The 19,061-nt window shown below is 36.4% G+C and overlaps 1 protein-coding gene across 5 annotated transcripts in view; it reads left to right on the top strand.

Moving 5' to 3' along the window:
* LOC150078471 (rho GTPase-activating protein 45-like) overlaps positions 1-19,061 on the top strand; it is a 492,654-nt gene that overhangs the window by 245,604 nt on the left and 227,989 nt on the right. For all 5 annotated transcript variants that reach the window (XM_090385482.1, XM_090385485.1, XM_090385486.1 and 2 more), the window contains 2 exons: positions 4,286-4,366; positions 12,227-12,469. In XM_090385482.1, the coding sequence (XP_090241608.1) occupies positions 4,286-4,366; positions 12,227-12,469 (324 nt within the window). The remainder of the gene's footprint in view (positions 1-4,285; positions 4,367-12,226; positions 12,470-19,061) is intronic.

Here is a 19,061-nt window from a genome sequence, read left to right on the forward strand (position 1 = left end):
AAGAGGAGATTCGAAATTACTAAGTCTCTGACCGGTAATATCAACAAGTTGTGAACAATTTGGTGTCATTAAAATAAAAAAATCAATAAATCAATAGATGTTTTGCAACATCTGTTCTGTCTGTTTCAGTGTGAAAACCTACCAAATGCTGTTATGAGTGAAGAAAGAATTGAGGTAAAATGGGTTGAGAAATAGATAAGTGCCCTTGAAATAAAACAAATTATCCCAATTTATTCTTTGCATTTTAATAATTCCTTATAGCAGTTCTCATTTTTAGAGAATATTTAACCAGCTTTGGAAAAAAAAAAAACTGGATTCAATTTTCTTTCCATTGAAGCTTTGGAAATGCTCTTGACAGTGGTGCTGCTGTTCTAAGTCTGAACAGCAGCACCACTTTTAGAAACAAAACTTTGACTCAACATTTATGAAGAGGCAAAGTGCAACAGTATTTTTCTTGAAGCAATCAAAATCAGTTGATGCCTAATAGAGCAATCAGAAATCCATAGACAGAAAAATATTAGGTAAGCTAATGTTTAAAAGCATTTTGTGTACTGCCAAGCAATCCTATGGCTGCATTTTAATATAAAGTATGCATTTTGCCACTGAACTTTAATTTCTTGTGCAGTGTGGACCAAAAAAAACCCAGTTTATTCTGAAAAATCACTTTTTCTTCTAATATTTTTAAAGAAACATTCCTGCTTTTTGCAAAAAAAACCTCCTCTTTTCACCAGCTTTGACCCAAAAGCCTCCTGTTTTCCTTTTGCTTACAAATGCCTATCTCCAGCTTTTTGAATGTCAAACATTTGCATCTCTGTGGCTAATTAAAAAAATAGGCAAATTTAAATACTTGTATTTCAGTTATGTTTATTTGACATACACATTTTGTTTAAAACTTTTCCAATTGAAACAGGACCCAAAATTATGGCACTCAGACAGTTCAGCGAGAAGTGGTACTTGCACGGATTAGAATAGGGCATACCCATCTGACTCGCTTCCATTTACTCACCAGCGATGATCCTCCTCAGTGTTCACACTGCTCTGAACATCAAACAGTCAAACATATTTTGATTGACTGTCCACACTATCAACCACATCATACTTCAACACTTCAAAATCTGGCTAATCTTCAAGAACCGTTGACATTACATCATATCATAGGAGAGGAGGCAAATATTAAGGAATGTTTTTGCTTTTTGAAACAAATTGGAGTGTATAATCTTTTATGAATAGGTTTCAGAACTACAATGAATTTGAACTGCTATGTTCTTAATTATTTTCTGATATAACTATGAATAGGTGCACTATAGCCATAGCAGCTAATGTACCAATAAACAACCATACCACACACACACACACACATTTGTTTATGTTTTGCTATCAATTTTTTTAGATACTACTATACTGTATTTTATCTGAATTTACTTTTATGTTGAAGTACTTTTATGATGTGTTTATCAAAAGAATAGAGTTTTCACTAATCTCCTTAAAGTTTATTGCAAGTTGGTTTTATTGTATTTACAGAATTTGTTTAACATCTTCATTTGGTGGGTTTTGCTGCACATGGATGGGGGTCTCTCCTAGTGAATTTTCATATATCTGTGGAATTTTTTTTTTTTTTTTTTAATTATAGAATTTTGAACTTTAATAAAAATGAAAATTTTGCACATAAATGCTTTAAAATATTATTTTCTTATATGGAGTTCATTGCCCAACATTAGAGTAAAATTATTGCCAAAAATCAAATTGGAATTTTAAAAATAATTGTAAAAAACATTCACAAATTATTATTAAATATTTTTTAAATAAAACCTGTTGTTACTTTTTTTTTTTTTTTTGATGCAACCATATCCTCTGCACCTATTTGTATATTACTTGTTTTAGTTTTTGAAATTCTGGATCTGAATTCCACCAAAATACTTCAATTTTGACTTTTGTAAAACCAAATTGGTCAACTAAGATCAGTAGTTGCGATTTGCTCTTATTTTCAAAACAAACATATTTGTACATTAAATGAACATATTGTTTAAATCAACCTTTAAAATGTACATATCTACATATATACTCAGTGACCAAATATGAAAAACATAAATCTCTGTTTTTCATATTTGAAATGGAAGCACATTAAGGATTTACAGAATTATTGGAAATGGGAGTGAAAAGACTTGGATGGTATATCCCAGACTATGCAAATTTTAAATGGGTATATTATCATGCTGCAGTGATGTAAAAAATTAAATCAATTCGGTCTGAAATTTAAGTTTTTTTCTTACTGATATAATTAATTTAAAATATTAAATAAAATACAATGAAATTCTATTTGCAGTAACTGTTCTGCAAGATCATTAAGATCATAGAGTATGATAAAATATAATTAGTTTTAGTACAGTTATTAGCTTTCCTTATGCCACTAGTTAATTGAAGTACTATGAAAAGTTTGAATTATTGCAAATTTTTTGAGATGCCTGCTTATCTGAGTCATTAATGAATTGAAAAAATAGTCACATATATATATTTGATTGTTTTGTTGGGTGGTCAGTTTTCAGTGAATTCATCCACATAGTAAATGGTTTTTACGTAATAAATGTATTTTTTATTTTATTATTATTAAATTTAATAAATAATAAAGGAATAAATTTCATAAATTTTTGAGAAACTGTTTTTCTGTTTCCATTTTTTCTATTTTTTTATTTTCCCATTTTCTTTTCCTGCAACTCTAAGTCATCCATTTAAGAGTACCAGTTATATCTTATTGTGTTACCTTTTCTAAGGGATTAGAGAAAGTAATTCAGTAAGTATTTTTTTGTGGGATTAGACTGATAATGATACAGTAATAACAATTTTCATTATATATATATATATATATATATATCCGATAATTCAAAATAAAAATAAAAACATAAGCCAGTAGTATGGCTAAAAATGTAGAGCGAAATTAACATAAAAATAACGTAAAATAAAATAACATAAAAACAAACAGGGAACGGAAAGTAAAGGTACTAAGATATAAGCAGTAGCCGATTGTCTCCATATAATTTAGCAATTTTAATCCAATTAATAAAACCAATGTCAAATTTAAAATAATGCCAATTATAATATGATTTAGCAGTACCCCCCCTTGAAGGTACCAGATCCAAAAAACAGCTTTATATTTATATTTATTTATTATCTTATTTTATGTTTAACTTTTAAGCCATTATTCAAATATAAATTAATGGTAGTAGTGGGTTGATATGCTAAATAAGCAGTGCCTGTGCCGCCATCTATTCCTTTCTTTCCTTTATATAAGCTGGTTAAGCTTACATTATGTCAGTGGTGTGGCTCTGATCTAGAGTGCTTATTTTATATTATTTCTCACTGCATAAGGATCACTGCCATGTAAATCCTCTGCATTGGTGGATCGATCAGAGGAGGAATGGGTGGTTTGGTTCTTCATTCTTTTTGCTTTTGCGACGATTTGTATGGCGATTGAAATGCAGCGATTCCATGACCATTATTGGCCTCGTGGTCCTCTGTCGATATGGGGCATAATGGTCAGTCTATTATTTTTATATTTTATTTTTTTTCATTTAGGTAGTTATTTTAACCTCTGTTTTGGTGATATTTCACGTTTTTCGGATCTGGTACCTTCAAGGAGGGTACCGCTAAATCATATTATAATTGGCATTATTTTAAATTTGACATTGGTTTTATTAATTGGATTAAAATTGCTAAATTATATGGGGACAATCGGCTACTGCTTATATCTTAGTACTTTTACTTTCCCTTCCCCGTTGTTTTTATGTTATTTTATTTTACGTTATTTTTATGTTAATTTCTGGCTTATGTTTTTATTTTTATTTTGAATTATCGGATATATCTGGGCTTCATGTGGAGGATGTGCTTTTTGCTGCCTCTAAAGACAGCTTTATATTTATATTTATTTATTATCTTATTTTATGTTTAACTTTTAAGCCATTATTCAAAAAAAAATATATATATATATTGTAGGGGTTTAGTCCTCAACAAAGTCCCTTGCAAAATACCTTTCCCACGTAAGGCTTATTATATTAATTATCTTAGTATTATATATGTTGTTTCATGTATTCCAGGGGTACAGTTGGCTTGAGGCTGCATCGATTTTCAAACCATGGAGGGCACTTACACTAACTTATCTAATTGCGGTGTATATATATATATATATATATATATATAGTAATGATAAAAACTATTACAGCACACACACATTTACAGATATCAAGCTTAATTTTGTTTTTATTTTTATTATTATCTTTACCTCTTATTTTAGCCATTGACCATCAGAAGAAATGAGCATGAGAAAGTTCGGAAGCAAATCAAAGAAGCCTGGGAAAGGGAAGTCAAAAAAATGGTAATTTTAGATTCTTAATTTGGTATATTACTTTTAATGCATTTTCATTAAAAATTATATACCAAATTTGGACTTTTGATTAATGTATACTGTTCAAGTAATTTCATTAACAAAATTCTTTTACTTTAATTATAGGATAAAATAATATTTTCAGGTGAATATCTTATCATGTGAAGTATTATCTTATAAAGTCATGTATAAAATTGTTTTCATTATTGCCTGACTGGATATTACATTGAAAATGTAATAACCTTTTTAAATCCTATTGATAAAAACTTATGTAATATTGGATATTACATGATATTTAAGATTTTACATAGAGAAATACATTGAATCCAATGGTATTCAAAATTTTATTTCATTGTTTCATCAAGTAGAAGGTACAGATCCCACTACTTAACAAAAGTCTTCAATAATTGGCTTGCTGGTTATGCTTTAACAGTTTGATTTAAAAAAAAAAAAGAAGTGTAATAGTATTGTATCAGTTTCTATCATCAATTCTGCTTGAATTGTGGCAGTGAACATCCTGCATATTCTAGAGCTGCCAGTGGCAGAAAACAAGAAAATATTCATAAAATCAAAGAAAAAATATCCCCTATACAGAGAAACAGATAGCACCAGTAAATAATATCAGAAAATAATGCAAGGTGTGGCTAAAATGAAACAAGAATCATTGCTTACCAACACCTTACTACTGTGCATGTCAGCAACATTCACATCATGCTATAGCTTGTTTCTTCCTGTACAAATCAATTTTTGTTTCATTATAATCGGTTAAGTTTTCATTGAACTATGCCTCTTTAAAATGAATCAGTGTTTTACCCTTTGTCAGAAAAATGAGTGATTGTAATTTAGACATAGAATTGTTATTAAATCTATAATGAAACTCAGTAAAAATGGTGCAGAAATGTTGGAGATGTTACAGAAAGTGTACAGTGATGAAACCATGAGTCACCCACATGTGTACGCATGACACAAATGGTTCAGAAAGGGATGGGAAGGTATCCACAACAACAAGAGGACACGAAAACCACCAACTTCAATGACAGACAATGTTGAAAAAATTCGAGACATTGTGCACCAAGACCGTCAGATGAGCATTTGACTAATGGCAGAACAATTGTATGTTAACAAGGAAACAGTAAGAACAATTTTGACAGATGGTTTTTTAATCGTGACAATGCACCATGTCATTTCTCTGTCACAGTGAGAGAGTTTTTAATGAAAAACAAGATCACAAAATTGGAGCACCCACCTTATCATCAGATCTGGCACTGTGCAACTTTTTTCAGTTCCCAAAAATTAAAATCCACCTCCGAGGAAAACAACTGAGGACTTAGCAGACATTCAGAAGAACACAATGCAGTAATTAAAGATGGTATCTTCCAAGGACTTGTGCTGCTGTTTCAGACTGGAAATTGCAAATGGTGCACTGCATAGGCATGGTTGGAGAGTAATTTGAAAGGGATAAACAATTAAATTGTATTTAAAATAATAAATGTTTTAAAAATATTTCTCGTTTCTTTTTATCCTCAGCTTACACACTCAAATGGTTTTGTGCAAGTGTTTTGCATCAACACAATCTGATATTTCAGTCCCACCATAAGAGTTTTCTATACCGAATGTTTAATCGGTTAAGTTTTGATTGAACTATGCCTCTTTAAATGAATCAGTGCTTTAATCCTTCAGTGGAAAAATGAGCGATCATAATTTTTATACCGTATGCATGCTATTTGTTGCTGCAAGTCAACAAATAGCAGGACTAACAGCACTTACAAAGAAAAAGCAGTCACTGCTCCCATCTCAATATCAACAAAGGAAGTAGTATCTAAAGAAAAACCTTCCACCACTAAGACCCAACCTGTTAATTGTACTGGAAGAAAATGAAGAAAAGGAAAGTGCAGATGACTGTAATTTTGAATCCTTATCCCGAAGAAGAAATTGATACTGGATGCCCTTTGTCCCTTAAAAACAGAATCCAAATCAGAGCAAGTAAATCAATACCTGCATCACTTCTGAAACCAGCCAACAGATCCACTAAACCCAAGTAAAATGGCTAAATTCTTGCAGAGTAATTGTCTTGGAATTCTGGGGAATACGGAATATGTCATGGAATTCTGGGGAATATGGAATATGTCATGGAAATATGGGGAATGTCAAAACACTCATGCATATCTTATTTACTTCTGTTTTCAGGAGGCATATTTAAAGGCAAAGAATGACCCTATCCTGCAGAAATTTACTACTATCTTTAGTCTCCAGAGCAAAGTTTCCATCCCCCCCATCTCTTTCAACACATGCACAGTACTACTAGTACTAACTACTGATACAAATATAAAATAGCACTAATAATATATATAATAATAATGCATACTAATACTTACACTGGGTAGTAAATGACTCTCATCAACCAATGCACTTTGCTTAATTGGAGGCTTGAAGTGGTGAAAACCATGTTTATTCTCCAGAGCAAAGTTTCTGGCATCCCCCTCAATCTTCTCTAACCTACTACTAGTACTAAACACACTAGGTGGTAGATGATTCTCATCAACCAGTATAATACCACTTTTCTTATTGGAGGCTTGAAGTGATGAAACCCATGTGTAGTTTTCAGAGCAAAGTTTCTAGCATCGCAGCCCCCTCCATCTCCTTCAACCCACATGGTACTAAGTACCATAAATACCTTTCGTGTTTGAGAGTTTCATTAAAAAAAAACAAAAAAAAAAAACAGACCAGGAATGGATTGATCCATGTAGGAGTCACAGTCTTTATAATCATTTAAACAGTAATATAGAAGCAGTAGCAATTCATTTAGCAGTGCAGTTCTTCTCACAATCTGTTCTACAATATTTGCCTCCTGGGACAAACACTTACCAGGCAGATCTCGATAATCAAATTGCAATTAGCCTCTCCACTCCTACTTCTTGGAAACTTTAATGGACATAATACTGTGTAGGGTAGTGCCGAAATTTATGAACAAGGTCATATGAACAAAGTTGCTGAACATATACTCAACAATAACCAATAACAATCGTATCTTATTAAGTGTGGGAACCAACACCTACTTCCACATTCTTATGCAAACATTCTCTACCATCAATATTTCCACCTGCTTGTATGGTGGATAGTATAAGGAAGCGATCACTGTACAATCCCCCCATCATGGGCAGACAATGCTGTCATCCATCTAGAATACCAGGGCAGAAGCAGAAATTTGATCAAGCAGATTGGAGCACATTTGCACAAATAAGTAAGAGAGTGTTTTATCCATGCAGAGGAAATTGCAATTCCAGTATTATCCTCCTGATTTACACACTGTCCAAAGCCATGGTGGAACCAAAAATGTAAAGAAGTAAAAAAAAGGCACAAAATCAGTCTTGGGGTATATTTTGATACTATTCTGCCACTGAACATATTATGGCCTTTAAATGTGCCCATGCTAAAGAGCAATTTATGTGGAACCAAAGCCAAAAAGCATACTGGGTCCAGTTGACATTCTCTATTAACCAGATGACCGATGTTAAAATTGTGTGGGATAAAATTCAGAAAATGAAGATATATGTCAGCTCCTTCATCAATATTATAGCCAATGCTCTAGGAGAACTATTTGCTACTATCTCTAAGGGAAATATCTTTAAACACTGGTTTCAGATAATCCCCTCAACTAGAAGTCGGCTGGAGTTAGGTCGCTCAAGATTCAAGCAAGGGTAAAATATGACTAATTACGCTAGCTAATGTGACTTTTACCTCTCCCACCAATGCCCACTAATATATCAGATGTTTGCAGTTGAATTTTATGCATATATTTTTGGTATATCAGAGATGTGGTGCCACTCAGATATAAGTAGGGCTTACAATACCGAGATTCCAGAATCCTGGTCATTTTTTTCCGGTATTCAAATCCCTGTGTGTGTGTGTGTGTGTGTTGTGTGTGTGTGTGTGTGTGTGTGTGTGTGTGTGTGTGTGTGTGTGTGTGTGTGTGTGTGTGTGTGTGTGTGTGTGTGTGTGTGTAGAAGTAAAGCACTTAAGGAATAACGAAACCATCATTACGGAAATGTTTCCATTAGCGGCATTAGGCCTGGTAGGGCAATTAAGGAATATGGTGAACAGTGGTATGGCGGGTGCAGAAGGGTTAAAATTAAAAGCTTCTGAACAATAGTTTAATCCCTCTATTACACCGCTACTTGAGGATGTGACACTTAGTGCATTTTGGGAAAGGGTGTCGGTATGGAGCAGTTCGAAGGTATTGTAAACAGGTGAACTTGAGGTAAAAGATTAAAGCATTTCGTTGTGTGGGAAAAATATTCTGTTTTTCCCACCAAAAGAAGAAGAGAGAGTTTAAAGAATAACACCGTGATTGGGTCAGGTTTAAATTAGATAGGGAGACATACGCAAATATGTGCAAACCCCAGAGGGGTTTGCACATAAGCTTGCATATAAAATAGTACAAGGGGTGATTCTAACTTGCAATCAATTCAATAAATAAATAAATGAGAAGGAAATAAGGTGCGCGCACCAAAAGAGGGGTTTGTGGTTGTTGTTCGGAGGGGTTGCAGACTTCCAATGGTAGTTCTGGGTTCAGTTTGGGTCCGGTTCTGGGAGTGTCCAGCAGTGAAGGGTTCTGCCGGGCATGTTCCTATGCTAGAAGTTAATCCAGAAATTGAATAACAAGCCAGTCAGATAGTGCCCTGGCTTCTACTATTGCTGTGGTAATTTCCTTCAGTATTAACAGAGAACTGTTCTTGAAATCCCGAAATATGGCAGTACTGGAAGAGCTATACAGCAGAGATGCAGAGTTCAACTAAGGAGAGAGAGAGAGAGAGAGAGAGAGAGAGAGAGACTCCGTGGAAGGAACTCGCACAAAGGAATCCCACCATGAAAGAGAAGGAAGGTAAGTCCTCTGAACTGTGTTGTTATTGAAATGGTACTTAGATAAAGTGGGAGATTATTTTAGAGTAAGGTTAAAGTTGAAGAAACACAAGAAATAAGGAAATGTTTAGTATTGAGTTGGTTTTTTGGTTGAAGTTGTAAATAAGATTGATATTGCTAAATTAAGAGAGATTACATGGAATTGTTAGCATTAAGTTAGCAACTTATGGATTGCTGTTGTGAAGAGAATTGATATTGCTGATTAAGAGAAATATGAGGAAGTGATTAAGATTGAATTAGTTTAGTGTTTGAGAGAGTTGAGATTATTAATTGAGAGAAATTTTATGGAAATGATGGCATATTAACAGATCAAATGAGAAAAATGAATAGATTAGATGTAAATGAACACCAGTTATGTATTGTAAGTAGATTTGTATGATAAATGACTTTTGTTTTATATTTGTGTCATTGCTCTCAAGAAACTGACAGCTCACATATAATATATATACGATATATAATATTTGTATATACTCGTGTGTTGGGGGGGGGAATATCCCTCAGCTCCTGGAAATTCTCATTTTTTAATGCAGTCAGGTAGCTTGTGGGGCTTAGTGCTTGAGGGGAGTTGCTGTACGAAAATCATAACAATGGCCACTGACAGTGATACTAAGGTAGAGGGAAATAAAAATTAATAAATAAATAAATAACCTCCCCACAACTTAGATTTGGTTTCCTCACCAAGTTTAACAGTCAGTCCCTTCCTTTCATTAATACGGATATAGTGCCATAAAAAGTCAAAAAGGAAATATATTTTTATTTTTGATAAAAGGAAAATTTTAATAATGTTAGAATAATGTTAATAATGTTAGAAATGTTAAGGCTAAGTGTTCTTGTGTAGTTTACTATCTTGTCACACCCCTTTTAAGTTATTTAAGCGTGTTTCTTTATTATTATTATTATTATTATTATTATTAGCCATATGGTGCAAGGAAGCCTGAAGCTTATACTGCACCAGTAAAAAAAAAGTCCCGAGTTACTCTGAGAGAGAGAGAGAGAGAGAGAGTCAAAAGTAGAAAGGAATCATCAAGAAAGAGAAGAATGATGATATCCAGCTCAGGACCCACTCACCAGATATGAGCCCCTGTGGTTATTAGCTTCCCATTAATTTAAAAAACATCACCATCCTTGTGCATCTTGAATGTATGGGCTTTTGTGGCAATAAACAAGAACTGTTAGATGTGTGCAGGCATTCATTTTACCCATACTGTCAGATAACTATGTCTATATTTACTCTTTGTTCCCCTAACTTGTAGTTTTCCTGAACCATTAAGTCCTCTTCACTAATTCTGGCAAAGACCTTTGCACCACCTTTGTTCAAATATATTCCATCTCTATAAAATATTTTCCTTCTGCCTATTGGAATGGAAGAAGCATTCCAAGTCCCTCAAGTCTTAAGTTAATCCACATCCCTTTCAGTATATAGCTCCAGGGCAGAATTGCTGACAACGAGGTACTACAAAAGTTACCGAAATATATACAAAAAATAATTTAGACTTACCCTGGGTCTTATTTGCCACCTTGACCTTCGAAGTAGTCCCCTCGAGAGTGTAAACACCGATCCGAGCACTTCTCCTGTGATTTCAATGGGTCCTGAAAGTCCTTCTTCGTCATAGTGTTCAGCACCACCTGCGATTCGGTTTAGATATCCTCTATGCTGCAAATCTTCGACCCTTCAGCTTGATTTTCATTCTTGGGAAGAGAAAGAAGTCACAGGAGGCTAAGTTTGGTGAGTAAGAGGGGTAGGTGACAATTGTCATGTTGTTGGATGCCAAAAACTGTGCCACAGCAAGAGATGTGTGAGCTGGTGCATTGTCATGATGAAAGACCCAGTTCTTTGTGTGCCACTTCTCTGGATGTTTCCTCCTGAAAGCTTCCTCATGGTAGAACTTTGCATCGACGGTCTGGCCAGGAGGGACAAATTCCTTATGGATAATACCATCAATGTCCAAAAAACAGATCAGCATGGACTTCACATTGTTTCTCACTTGTCGGACTTTCTTCGGTTGGGGCGAAGATAGGCTCTTCCACTGGGATGATTGTTGCTTGGTTTCTGGGTCATACCCATATACCAAACTCTTGTTACGAGTGACGACTGTAGAAAGGAAGTTTTGAACTCTCCTGGTCCGTTCTTAAAGATCTCTGCTAACTGTTGCTTTTGGTCTTCACTCAGTAACCATGGCACAAATTTGCCCACAATCCTTCTCATGTTCAACTCATCTGACAAAATCCACTGACCCGTGCCATATGATAGTCCTACAATGCCACAAATGTCGTGGATGGTCTGCCTGCAATTTTCACTGATTGTCACCCGAACTTTTGCAACATTTTCCAGGGTGGTGCTTGATGATAGATGCCTAGAGTGATCATCATCATCAACTGACATGCGACAATTTTTAAAATGGTTAAACAAGTTAAAAGTCTGTGTCCGGCCTAAAGCATTGCCACCAAAAGCTTGTTTCAACTTCTTATGGGTTTCTGCTGCTGTATCATTACGAAGGAAACAAAACTTGATGCACACACATTGCTTTCTCACATCAGCCATCGCAACAATCGCAAAATACATGAAACACACCACCAAAAAACTGTGCATAAATATTCAACGACTATCCAGCCCGATGCCACATGGCTGGATAGTCACTGATTCACAAAGATACATGCAGTGTTACCTAGCGCCACAATACTTACTAGACTTAGTTCCCACACAATTTTCACATTTTGAGAACTTTTGGGTAACACCTCGCATATAGATATCTGATGCATACACATATATATCAAAGTGATAAGTTTCTCATTATGGCTTTATTATAACTGTCAGTAAATATTATAACTGAACAGTTTTGATTCTTGAGATATTTACTTTGATATGGTATTTGATTTCCATGCTTTATATGTTTACATCTTTAAGGAATTTAAAAGTATTTCTTTTCCTAGCATGAAGCTCTTAGCAATTTACGCAAGGCAAAGTCCCTTTATCAGCAGCGTCAGCAAGAGTATGAAAAAGCCAAAGAATCTTCCCAGAAGGCAGAAGTCAGTGAAGGAATTGAATCCAGTAAAGCTGAAAAAAAGAAAAAAATAGAAGAGGATGCCCTACAGAAATCTACAGAAGCTGAAACAACATATAAAGCCTGTATAGCAGAAGCAAATGAAAAGCAACAGTCTTTAGAAAAAATAAAGGTTAGTTTAATCTTTTCTAAAGTATGTACGAACACATGTATACACAGTAATCTTAGGTTATAGTGTTGCTGCTTTTAACGTTCTTTCTTCTGATCCCATGGTCAATCCAATGAAATGCCATACTTTTTTTTTTATAACTAACTTCTGTAGTGTTACCATTTAAAATGGTGTCTCACTTATGTTGTATTTTTTTTTTTTTTTAAGATGGAAAGAAGGAATTAATCCAGATTTAACATGCCTTCCTTTTGATTTTGGTAAAAGGATTTAGAGATTAAATTCTAGGAATTGTTAATCATGCATATAAATCATTCCCAGTGCATGTGACTTTTATTTCATATTTATCTTGAGCTCTTTGAAGGTAGATAGGTTGGCTACTTGGTGTCACGCAGTTCATCATTATATTGGCAAGTTTGGCAATTCATCATTATATTGGCAACCATCCAAGAGCTTGCTGCACTGTAAGCACCCCTGCTCTCCAGATCCTGGCTGGCTGTATGCCCCTCCACCTTGAAGTCATCAAGTGTGGATTACACCATAAACTCAGAAAAGGGATCCTTTGCACAGTTTCTGGCATTCAGCTTGACATGGCAAACAACCCAAAACAAGAAAAGAGAAGGATAGTAGACAAACTGCGTAAAATATGGAAAGATCACTGGGATTTGACAACAAAAGGTGCTTTTATCAAAAAATTTATTCCAACAGTATCACTTGACATACCCAAAGCCTCCTCCCTGGTTTACACCAGGACTCCAGGTCACCTTCCTGCGTACAGAGGCATGGCCCATTTAGGCATAAATTAACCATTCTCGGAATTGAAGAAAACCCATTCTGTATCTGTGGCAATGAAGAAAACTGGGAACATGCATGTACCTCTGTCTCCAGTATGATGACTACTGGACTAGACTATTTACCAAGATACAGGAAAATCCCCGAAATCCTAAGCACCCTTTTCTTACAGAAGAAAATTTCTACATAGCTCTCACTCAGTTCACTCAAGATGTATTCTAGAGAAGCCATTCTACCCACCTGAGGCACACATTACCAATTCCATGACAATCCAACTGACAACACTAACTCCTCGCACTTTTCTTCGCACCTGTATACCTTTGGGTTGGTTGGGTGCTGCTGACATCTGGCTTGCCAGATGTGGGATGCCATCATGGCCTTCTCCTTTGCAGATCTCCCTTGTTCTGCAAACTGTCCTCCGTTCCCTGGCAATGGGTGGGCTTCCAATGCCAGGGGTGATTCTCACTTCTCCCCCAGCTCTTTGCTCCGCTAGAGGATGCCTTCTTTCCTCATCCTTCTCCTTGTTTCCACTTTGATTCCACTCCTTGCACTATCTTCCCCATTCAATCTCACCTTCTCTTTTTTTTTTTTTTTTTTTTTTCTCCCATCAGGAAGCTTAGGCTACCCCGGACAGAGAGCAGCCAGAGTACTGTGGATAGCCTGGCTCACCTCCCAGTGGTGGTGGCGAGCAGGCAACATGGAGTCCCATTAGGGCCCTGCTACATCGCAAGAGTACTAAGGTGCAGATTTGGAAACTGTCATGGCACCTTATTCAAACACTATGCCACTATGTACTACTGACATGTAGAAATCTGTCACCTTGGCTGATGAATCCTGTTTCCAACTCTATCATACAGATGGGCATATCCACATTTTGAGAAAACGTGCTGGAGATGGTGGTATTATGGTTCAAAAACTGTTTCCATGCAATGCCTTGGGTCCCCTGATCACCATTAATCAAAGCCTCAGTGAGAACACACATACCTTTCTGTTGTTGCTAACCAAGTACACCCCTTCATATTGAGTGTATCCAGATAATTCAAGCATCTTTTAGCAGGACAACACACCATGCTGAAAGGCTCAGCAGGTTGCTAATTTCAGGAACATGACAGTGAATTCTCTACCCTCTCAATCCAATTGAGCTCATTTCTGACCTGAAAAAAAAAGGACATTCGATGCTACAATCATCCACCTGACAATGTGCGAGTATTACTGGGCACATTGTGCAGCGCATGGGTAGCACTACTACAGGACACCCTGAAATACTTTGTGGAGTCCATGCCAAGATGTGGGCTGTATTATAGGTGACAGGTGGCCTCACAAAGTATTAGGTAGGTGTTACTAATGCAAAGTGAACTCAGTATAAATAGCTACTTCATGAACACTCCAAAAAAAAAACAAAAGAAAACTAAAAATCAATGTTATCTACGGAAATACTGATGTAAAATGAAAAAGAGCCTCCAAAAATGAAGGGAGATCCAGCTTATAGTGCTCTTTCAGGCCAATCCTTTAGAAAATGCTGTTACAGAATTTATGTATACAATAGAACGTTGATTATCCAAGCGTCAATTATCTGAACCACCACTCCCCCCCCCCCAAATTACATTATCTACATTTAGTGCACTGGTTGTTATGTTGAAATATTACTCCTGCTGCTTAATGCATTCGTTTCTAATTATTTATTCAAAGATATATATGCAGTATAACATAGAAATAGTCCTAATTTGTCATTACAGGAGTTAAAAAGTTTTTAAAGTCTTTTCTGAAAATGGCAGAGGAAGGAAGTTTTTCCAAGGATGACATTTAACGAAACAGGCCTACGCGCTCTGGATTCATTAAGAAATTTATTATAGTTACACACAGAGCGTCCAAATAAAGAAGAAATATATGAGCTTTCGGCTATATGGTAGCCTTCATCAGAATTAAAAATACATGAATGGCAGTTGGAATGAAGATGTGCACTGCCAGGTGCGTGAGACGCGAGGTTTAATTGTTTGTTGACGTCTGTGGCTGTGACGCATGATGACGTGGCCAGCGCTTGTCCAATGATAGAACTACTGACTCTGTGATCGGGTTGACTTGGCAACCACTGTTCCTGTTCAAGGATTTATCCGAAGATTTTATATTTAACGATTCCAACCAGGTACGTTTTAGGTAATGGTGGGATCTGTCTACCACCACGACATCGCGGTGTGGGTCGATGTCGTGGTGGTAGATATAGTGATATAGAACACTCAGCTATCGCCGAACATGTCTGGACAACCCACCACGACATCGACCCACACCGCGATGTCGTGGTGGTAGACAGATCCCACCATTACCTAAAACGTACCTGGTTGGAATCGTTAAATATAAAATCTTCGGATAAATCCTTGAACAGGAACAGTGGTTGCCAAGTCAACCCGATCACAGAGTCAGTAGTTCTATCATTGGACAAGCGCTGGCCACGTCATCATGCGTCACAGCCACAGACGTCAACAAACAATTAAACCTCGCGTCTCACGCACCTAGCAGTGCACATCTTCATTCCAACTGCCATTCATGTATTTTTAATTCTGATGAAGGCTACCATATAGCCGAAAGCTCATATATTTCTTCTTTATTTGTACGCTCTGTGTGTAACTATAATAAATTTCTTAAGGATGACATTTACAATGCAGATGAAACTGGTCTTAATTGGAAGTCACTCCCTCTTAAATCACTTGCATCGCAACGCGAAATGGCTGCTCCCGGTTTCAAAGCTAACAAACAGCTTGTTACAGTTATGGTGGGTGCAAATGGAAGTTGGCAGCTTGTTTTACCATTATTGATGATTGGAAAATGCAAAAAATCCAAGATGCTTTAAAGGCGTACCAGTACGCCTTTAAACTTCATTTTACATCAGTATTTCCGTAGCTTCTGTGATTTAAATTGTACTGGTAGGCGAGTACAATTTAAATCACAGAAAAATGCTTGGATGAATTCCAACAGTAAAAACCTGATAATGCACCATCCCACCCTCCTCTTAAAAAACTCAATTCAATTGACAAGAACTTCATTGTCAGGTTTTTACTGCCAAATGTTACAGCCCTGCTGCAGCCAATGGATCAAGGTGTTATAGAAAAACGAAAAGAGATGTACAAAAAACAAGTCTTGCGTCGCTTGCTGCTACCAGAGGGTTATGAAGAAAGCATGTTGAGTTTCAAAGAAGCTCAACAAAGAAGATTGGATACTACTGATAACTCTAGGTATCATGCACAATTGGCCAAATGGCAAATTTTTGAGAGTTCCTTCAAGGAGTCTCTTTCATTGGACCAGCCTGAACGTCATGGAAACCCTTTCTGTTGACAACCAGGTAAATTTCATTCAAGACATTATACTTCAGGCGCGTGACAAATCGATGAGTTTTAGGAAGAGGAAATCTTATAATGTACCCTGGTGGTCACCAGTTTTATCGAACCTAAAATTGCTAAATAGGCAAACACAACTTGAATTTCAGAGAGCAAAAAGGGATAGAACCCATTCATCCCTGGAAATACTGGTGTTACAAAATAGATATAAGCAAGCTCAACGGCAATATCACCAAGAGATATATAGACAGAAAAAGGCTTCATGGGAAAGTATGGTGAGTTCCCAGGGAAATGCTGTTCTCTGGGGACTGGTGTACAACTTACTGAGTAACAAGATCCCACCTGGAGAGGTGTTAGCTTCAGTTAAAACTGCAGGGAATCAGGACACCCTTTCATGAATGTCTACTATTAATAGAATTCTTGATGTAATCATACGGGACGATGGAATGTGTGAGCTCCCAGAGCAGGTGGAAATTAAATCTAAAAATTTGACTTATATTGGACAGTCTGAAGAGCCTCCTTTCACATTTGAAGAGGTAGATAATGCAATAAATTCAATGCACTATGGGAAATGTTCAAGTTTTGATAGTCTTGAAGTGGACATTCTCAAAAGAGCCTGGAAAGTTGTTTCTCCTTTTATTCTCAAGCTGTTTGATTCTTGTCTACAACATGGAATTTTTCCTAAAGCCTGGAAAATTGCAAATCTTAAGATACTCCTTAAACATCCGAAGAAACCTGAGGACAACCCAGCTTCATACAGGCCGATTGCCTTGCTACCAGTTATGGGCAAGGTACTGGAAAAGTGATCACTAATCGACTATTATTTATTCACACCATTAAAGCATTATCATCTCCGGATCAATTTGGTTTACTTGTGGCAAGGGCACTGAGGATGCAATTGCCAGACTCTCTACTTTGCAAAAGGAAACTGATACAAAATACCTTCTTGGCCTCCTTGTACACTTCAAAGGGGCCTTAGATACCCTTTGGTGGCAGAGTGCTCGGGAGAGGTTCCGGGAGGCCATGGTTTCTAGACCAATCTTCAAATTACTTACAAGCTATTTTTACTAGCACTCTATCATAGCTAAGAGTAGCACTAAACAGGTCTCTAGACATGTTACAAGGGGTTGCCCACAGGTATCAATTCTTGGTCCCTTATGTTATAATGTTGTGTTTGATTCATGGCTCACCAAGAAATTTGAAGGAACAAAGATGATTGCCTATGCAGACGATTTTACAATCCTTGTCTGCGGAAATTCAAGGAAAAATTTGGAAGACACAGCTAACTCCATCTTACAGGACCTTTCAACTTGGTCTGCAATTCACAAACTTCAAGTTTCAACCACTAAAACATCGTAGATGCTTTTAAAAGGAAAATTAGATAGAGAACATCCACCACTTGTAAAGTATAGAGGACAGACAATTAAATATACCACCATAACAAAATATTTAGGTATTCAACTTGATGATGCCTTAAATTTTCTACCCCATGCAAGATATGTGAAAGAGAAGTGCAAGTCTTTCTTATCCCAATTGAGACAGGTAACCAGGCAGGAATGGGGGCTGAGAGGTCTTTCATTCAGGTTATACTCTAATTGTGTTTTTTTACCTATGATTGCTTATGTGGCTGGAGCATGGGGACATAGGGCCAACAAGTCCATAATTATGAAACAGCTTCTGCAAGCCCAGCGTGCTGCCCTCCCGATGATGGCACAGGCATGTAGAACCACTTCTACTATGGCTTTGCAGGTGTTATTGGGAAAATTACCTCTACACTATGAAATACAATACAGATATATGATGTATCACCTGAAGAAATCAATACCTGTTACTTTGGATGATGTGCAACTTGACCTAGATGCTTCTTTAACATCTGAGAAAAGAAGGGTTCATTCTATCTATGTAGATAAATGGCAAAGAGACTGGTCAGCTTCGGAACTTAGTGCCATGACCAGAGAGTTTTTACCATCGGTGAAGGAGCTCAGGAAGAAAGAATCTTTGTGATTTTAACCTGGCTTGCATTGGTACATTTTTACTCACTGGCCACGGGAGTATTAACAGCAAATTATTCAAATTAGGATAGTCTCCTACCCTGCTTTGTCTCTGTGGACAGGAAGATAGTATTGGCCACATTATTTTCGATGTCAATATTATCAAGATTACATGTGTGAACTGCAGCTTGTTTTAGATACCTTCACAATGGGAAATAAACCTGCACTTATCTGATCTCAAACAGCATTTATAGCACTGAACACCTTTGACTCACATGCTTTTAAAAGAAGAGAGGAGCTTAGACTTACTAATTTTGGATAATTTTATCAGGAGTTGATGATGATCGGATACTCATTGTAACCAAATATACCCTGCTAGACATTCAACGTGTTCCTGTTACAAAGGAGGTTAGACAGGCGAAGGCAGATTACAAGAAATCTTTGGCAAGGGATGCAAAGAAAAACAGCAAAGAGTTCTTTACTTAT

This window comes from Mastigoproctus giganteus, chromosome 11 (genome assembly GCF_048544385.1).
Source record: "Mastigoproctus giganteus isolate SK-2022 chromosome 11, ASM4854438v1, whole genome shotgun sequence".
NCBI lineage: Eukaryota > Metazoa > Arthropoda > Arachnida > Uropygi > Thelyphonidae > Mastigoproctus > Mastigoproctus giganteus.